Raw genomic sequence first — 7,265 nt, 5'->3', positions numbered from 1 at the left:
TGTGTCTATCAAGCTCGTGTGTTTATTAAGAAAACAAAAATTATCCAATTACTTAGAAATGTGTCAGTGTTTTATTTGGCTAGTACCAGACAGTAGAGCACATTCTCGCCAAAATCGCAGTCCTGCACTTGAGTGGAGACAGCTATAAAAGGAGAGAATGTGTATATACTCAGGATCAGGCTACTCTTGAAGGGGTCAGTATAACGTAGACTACATTGACCGTTTTGGTTCATGTGCACTAAGGTCTTAGTAAGTCGATCATCACAAATGAGATTTCAGACAGAACAACAAACATGACGAGGTATTTCCGGTACCAATGTCTTTCGTAAACGAACCCATCTGCTATCGTTTGCAATTAGTCAATATCAGTTTCAGTTGAGATATGAGATGTTAATGTTAATAGCAATGACAGATTTCGGCTGCATTCGGTAAGTGGAAATTTTAAACAGAAATTAAATGAAATACTCATAAAAACTATTCTCATTAGAAAATATGTTTTTTTCAATTTGTTCATTTTTTTTTTATAGTAATAATCTGTTTTAAGTTTTCTTTCCAAAAAAACATTTAGGATTTCTATTCTAGTTAGGTATGTAATTTAATGGGTGGTTTTAAAAACAAAGAAATTTTTTAAAGTACTTTATTAATTATGTATTTAAGTACTTTAAGATGCCAATATTGTACATCTATACATGGCAAACGAAACCGCCAAATCTGCGACAACCACAAAGGAATATTTCTTCTTTCTCTTGCTGGGAAAATACTCTCACACATCATACTCATGCATCATCTAGAACAGTGGTTCCCAAACTTTTTTGGTCTCGTAGACCCCCTGACATGTTTTCTGGTTTTCGATAGACCCCCTGCTCAACTAGCAAATTTTTGCAAATTCATCATTTAAAAAAAAATTCTAACTGTAATGAGTTGAAGAGTGAAAAAGTAATTTAAAACTACACAACTACAGATTTTATGTTTCATATACGAATTTGTCGTTCTATGAAGTAGTCTTTCCAACATTAAATATTAATTAATTAATTAATTAATTAATATGCCTTAAGTATCATTGTAAAAGGTTTTGCAAAGAGCAGTTGCACGTGTATTTCTTGATCTTTCACGTGTGGCTCAAATATTAAATCTGCGGAACTGTTTTCACTAACAGGAGAGGGGCAAAGGCGAGTAACTGGAGCCTAAACCAGGTCTCGTGGGTCAACCTTAAGAAAATATAAGAAGACGGTGACCATTAGCGCCATGTATTCCTGGGCCGTCCCCTCTTCCTCTTTCCTTTTGGGTTCCAGGTTAGGGCTTGCCTTGTTATGCTGGATGCAGGCTTGCAAAGGGTGTGACCTATCCGTCTCCAGCGTCTCTGAAGGATATCTTGTTCAATGGGCTGCTGCTTGTTCTTTGACTTAGTTCCTCATTCGAGATCTTGTTTGGCCAGCGGATTATAGGCAGATATTGATGGATATCTGTATTTTTTCATGTTGGTGATTGTGGTTCTCCAGGTCTCTGCTCCATCAAGTAGTATCAACTTAACAATGGTATACAGAGCCTAATCTTGGTGGATGGTGCTTATTTCCCTAGATCCTCAGGTGTTCTTCAGCTGATGAAAGGCTGCTCGAGCTTTACCATGGCAAGCTCATTTCAATAACACAATACTCTAGCATTAAAGAAAATCCAAATAAAACATAAATCACTTCTACAAATAATAAAAATAGTAGAAAAGTTTGGCCATATACATTTCCATCAAGCACATCCACAACTTGACCTCTAAGCTGGTCAGTTCAAGATCGGTAAGCTGCGATGTCATCAACAAAGTCTAACATTATTTGCGTTCAACCTCTTTATCAACATTGGAAGTAAACAAACTAATATTTTAAACATTTAATTTTCAACAATGTTTGCACTTGGTAAAGCGCTTGGCTTCCGAACTGGGGCTCCCGGTTTCAAATCCTGGTGAAGACTGGAATTTTTTCATTTCGGAATCTTTGGGCAACTCTGAGTCTACCCAGAAATAATAGCTACCTAACATTAGTTGGGGAGAAGTAAAGGCCGTTGTTCGTTGTGCTGACCAGATAACACACTCATTTATGGGCATAGCCGGGATTTCGGTTGAACTCTCAACCCCCCCCCCCTCCCCGCTATGCCCATACCCTTGTTAAACGTAGTCCACAGAAACATTATCTGCCATGTAGATCGCAAGGTCTGAAAGGGGAACTTTACTGTGCACTCTTGGACAGCATTTTGTGCACATCGCACATGTAATGACGTATCTTATTATAAATATAGCGGCATTATGGTGTCATCAAAGTAGGCTAACAGTGATTGACGTAGTTCTCCAAATATGTACAAGTCTGATTTTAAAATATACTGCTATACAAAAAAAGTGTTTAATTTGATACTAGGAACACATGGAAGCAGACGAAGAAAGTTGCTCGGAACCGATTTCAGTGCAGAGGTGTGGTTGTGTCACATGTACTCATAGGAGTTCACAGGAATAAGTAAGTAAGTGTTTCATATGAATGGAAATCATTGATTTAAATAGCTGTACAAACAGTTACTTTCAACATTATAAATAATAATTAAACAATGGAATTCTATGAATTTATATTCAACTTTATCCATTTGTCTTGGATCAATGTTTTTCATGATATGAGATTGAGCTCAGTCAAGGCTGCAGCCAGCAATACAGCCAATACCAAATGTTCACTCATGAGTTGCTGTCCATAACTACAAGTAAAACAGCACTCCAACAAATGTGAATGGCAGTATCTTAGAGATTTGCAGATTTCTGGCCGGCGACTTTGCAACTGACAGTCTGCAAAATAAAGTGGTGGAATGAGAAACAATAAAACCTTTATGCTGTAAACAAGAAATTATGTTATGAAAAGGCAATATAAAAATGTCCCTTTACACTGTCTACAAAAAAGAGTCATTTTATAAATAAAAACGGCTTACATATATCATTTTGAAAACTTAACTCTACGAATTTCAAAGATAGAAAAGTAACCTTTACAGCAGAACTTAACAGGCTTCCAAATATTCTGAAATCGAATTTTCAATATATTTTCTAGTTTTTGAGATCTAAACGTGACTGACGGACGGAGAGATAAGCTAAACTAATCAACTAGCGGGTTTTCCCCTTTCTGGGGCTGCTTAAACTGGAATGGACTTCCACTAATGTCTTAAGAGTATTTTCGTGTGAACGTCTTCGCCATATTTTGTTTTGACTTTTGTCCTACTAAAGTTGTGAACGGTGAATAACAGTTGGACAATTAGAAACAAGAAAGTCCTTTAAATGTCTTCTGCAGAAATGATCCATATTGTAACTATTTTTAAAGATCCAATTTTGAAGATCAAACGACAATTAAAATAGTTTAATCTGCTAAACATTGGTACTAATGTCATTTTAGTTGATTACTAATCAAACATAAAACTACAATGAACATACAATTTGTTGACCCTGTCCGCTCTTGCCCGTTAGTGTTTGTCAGGCCGTCACGCCACCTTTTAAAGAACTTTGCGCCTTCTTAGGGGGTGATCACCACGATTTGAGAATATCTTTTGTACTTTATTCACAAAGTGAGAGCTATTAAGTTCAACTTACTTCTATCAAAAGTAGATCTTGAAGATCGTGTAGTTGATGTAGCAGTAGTTGTAGTAGGTCTGGATGTAGTACTGGTGTTCAAGTCAGTTCTTCTACGACATGTATCGCAACATCGACGTTGCCCTATTGGGCTGGAACAATCACGTACATGGCAGTGTCGAGATATGTCACCATACCAACAATCTTAAAGACAGATAAAAGACATTATATTTTTAAATCCCTTTTAATAGAACTGAATGAGAAACACAAAAATGTAGTTTCTAATGACTTATCTGTCCATATCTAAGTGCGATGTTTGTCTGGAATGAAATCAAACCAAGGCAATGAAATAAGTACAGTTGTTTTTCTGAATACATTAGTTCGATAGTGTTGTATAAAAGTCGTCGCAGTATCTGTGCCAAGAGCGTCAGTTATCAAGACGAACGTGAATCTAGTCTGACTCTCATTGCAATTTGTCATATGTTTATGCTTCAGGATTTTTTTGTTCAATGTTCTAAAACTACCATGTACAGAATTGTATATTAATAATCGGAATACTTTGTGCAAAGATAATGTCTAAATGAATCCTTTACTCTCTATATTGTGACAAGGTTTAATTTTTCTTACAGCGTTGACTTTGAAATACTTATGATGTCGTAGCCTGTAAGAATTTTTCACTTTTCAATACATTAAGTGAATCTGCTTGGTACACTGATGTTTACATCACAAATTAATTTGACTCACTTATATCAGTCCTAAATCTTGTAGTAGATCCTGTAGTAGTTGTAGTAGGTATTGTTGTAGTTCTTGTAGTAGTGGTAGTAGTACTAATTCTAGATGTAGTGATTGGGTTCAGGAAAACACTACTTGTTTGGTAGTTATACTGTCTGCAGGTATCACAACACAGAAGACGCAATCTGGAATGTGAGCAATCACTTGGCCAGCAACTTTTGGAAATGTCACCATACAGACAACCTAACAATAAAAAGTACAAATTAAGTCAGATTAGGTAAGTTTGACTTTAACACAGAATTGTAGTAATGGATTATATATATAGGCCTACATAGGCGCCCGCAGAATTGTTTGCAGGGAGATGCAAGTTTCTATCTATGTAACTAAGTAACTAAAATCAACATATCAAAGTAAAGTCTTGCATTGCGAGAAACAAAGAAAATATCGATGTTGGTTTCATAAACCATTTCGCAATGAAAACAATAATTTAGTAAACATTCTCTTTCATACATGTCACCAACAGAGAAAACACATTGCCTCAATGACATTCGCTCCCCCCCCCTCCGTCCAAAGTAAAGTGGTGACCGAACAGCGTATGAGATTGACTGGACATTCCCCTTAAACATGAGGCTGCGCGTTGACCAGGTCAAGCCTAACATGGACAAGGAAAAGAGGAAAGCGAAAACAAGGTGTCCAACGTTCTCTGAAGATCTTCTAGAAAGTGTGTCAGTTGTTCCATGTACTTCATGGCAAGACGGAACTAGACTTTCAAACTACATAAAGAGAGAGAGAGACAGAGAATAGATATAATAGATGAAGGTAAATGAGATAGATAGATAGATAGATAGATAGATAGATAGATAGATAGATAGATAGATAGATAGATAAGATGGTACTTACTTGCTACAGAGACTGTAGTTCTTGGAGTGTAGTGTTTACACGTATAACAACACAGCTTGCGAATGCTCTCCATAGAACAGAGCGAGACCATACAATAGCGACTCAAGTCATACAAACACTCTTTGGAGAAAACAAACAAAAAATATTATGAAAAGCAAAACGGAAAAAAACAACAATTAAATATTTTTAAAAAAATAGACTTTTTAAAACAAAGCTTATATAAGGGAAAGAACCGTACAATTTCAGCCATATTTTTTTCTCCCTATTTCTATATACAACAAAATTTATTAAATACCACGAATTAATTACTTTTTATTTTTGTATGGATTAATTAGTTGTCATCGACCTTGAATGCTATCAAAATGTTTGAACTTGGTCCTTGAAAAGGAAGTGGGAGAAATAACGTGAACGAAATGTGTACCAGACAGACAGACAGACAGACTGACTTGATATAAGCTTTAAAAAATACTTTGAAGGCTTAGCTTGCCTTTTTTTTTTTCACTTAGCGTTCATTGTTTCTTTTTATATATCTTATCTTATATAATAATATAGACGTTACTTCAAAAAACAATATGATTACGTCCTACGCGTCATGCACTTAGTCATGCATGTTAACCAATGACTTTAATTCTACCAAGTCACTGGTTTTCCTAGCTAGCTAGCATGCTCTAATAGCACTAGGGAAGAAGGAGCATTAGTACAAATTTGTCCTAGCATATGGAATGAGGAATGGGCCTTTATCTTTGTGTCTATCTAAATAGCTCTGAAAATCTCGTAATATGAAAAATGGAAATAAAATAAAGCAGCAGTTTATATTTAGAAAACATGGATTGGATTGGATAGGAAAAATATGCAAGTTAAGAAACAAAGCTGATGTACATGCCGTAGAAAGAGAATTGATACATGGACAGCTAATGCACGCACAAAATGTCGGCCATGATTTTATGGTCACACACGCATTCTTACCACTTTTGGCTGTCGTCATAACGGAAGTAGAATTATGGGTGCTGTCAGTTAGATTTCTGTGATTTCTGCATGTGTAACAACACTTTTTGAAATAGAAAGTGTTAAAACAAGATCCTGGGTGACAGTAGCTGTACTCATCACCGTACTCACAACCTGGATCAATATTCAGAGATCATTTTAGTGTTTACATTATATAGAAAATATTCTCAAGTAAACTCAAGGTTAGGCTAGGGTTAGGGTTAGGCTAGGGTTAAGGTTAGGCTAGGGTTAGGGTTAGGCTAGGGTTAGGGTTAGGGTTAGGCTAGGGTTAGGGTTAGGCTAGGGTTAGGCTAGGGTTAGGGATAGGCTAGGGTTAGGGTTAGGCTAGGGTTAGGGTTAGGGTTAGGTTAGGGTTAGGGTTAGGCTAGGGTTAGGGTTAGGGTTAGTCTGGACCAAACTGAAGTGAACCAAAGACTAGGTCACATGTTCAGATGTAGAGTTCCTGGTATTTGTGACGTCATACGCTGTTTTTTTATTCGTGTTTTTTTTAGCGGTACAAATTATCTGCAGCTTCAAAGTAAATAAATGTTATCAACTCAGTCGAAGTACAACTAAATGTTTTGTTATCAACTCAGTCGATGTACAACTAAATGTTTTGTTATCAACTCAGTCGATGTACAACTAAATGTTTTGTTATCAACTCAGTCGAAGTACAACTAAATGTTTTGTTATCAACTCAGTCGATGTACAGCTAAATGTTTTGTTATCAACTCAGTCGATGTACAACTAAATGTTTTGTTATCAACTCAGTCGAAGTACAACTAAATGTTTTGTTATCAACTCAGTCGAAGTACAACTAAATGTTTTGTTATCAACTCAGTCGAAGTACAACTAAATGTTTTGTTATCAACTCAGTCGAAGTACAACTAAATGTTTTGTTATCAACTCAGTCGAAGTACAACTAAATGTTTTGTTATCAACTCAGTCGAAGTACAACTAAATGTTTTGTTATCAACTCAGTCGAAGTAGAACTAAAAGTTTTGTTATCAACTCAGTCGATGTACAACTAAATGTTTTGTTATCAACTCAGTCGAAGTAGAACTAAATG

At 36.0% G+C, this 7,265-nt stretch overlaps 1 protein-coding gene across 1 annotated transcript in view; it reads right to left on the bottom strand.

Moving 5' to 3' along the window:
• Positions 1-1,863: 1,863 nt before the first annotated feature.
• Positions 1,864-7,265, bottom strand: part of LOC106064023 (uncharacterized) — a 37,517-nt gene continuing 32,115 nt past the window's right edge. Inside the window, exons 15-19 of the mRNA XM_013222512.2 lie at positions 6,179-6,331; positions 5,213-5,332; positions 4,325-4,555; positions 3,602-3,784; positions 1,864-2,812 (exon numbers count right to left, since the gene is read on the bottom strand). Of these exons, the coding sequence (XP_013077966.2) occupies positions 2,640-2,812; positions 3,602-3,784; positions 4,325-4,555; positions 5,213-5,332; positions 6,179-6,331 (860 nt within the window). The 3' untranslated portion in view covers positions 1,864-2,639. The remainder of the gene's footprint in view (positions 2,813-3,601; positions 3,785-4,324; positions 4,556-5,212; positions 5,333-6,178; positions 6,332-7,265) is intronic.

Source organism: Biomphalaria glabrata, chromosome 10 (genome assembly GCF_947242115.1).
Source record: "Biomphalaria glabrata chromosome 10, xgBioGlab47.1, whole genome shotgun sequence".
In the NCBI taxonomy this organism is placed as follows: domain Eukaryota; kingdom Metazoa; phylum Mollusca; class Gastropoda; family Planorbidae; genus Biomphalaria; species Biomphalaria glabrata.
This window is presented reverse-complemented; position numbering and strand designations above follow the sequence as displayed.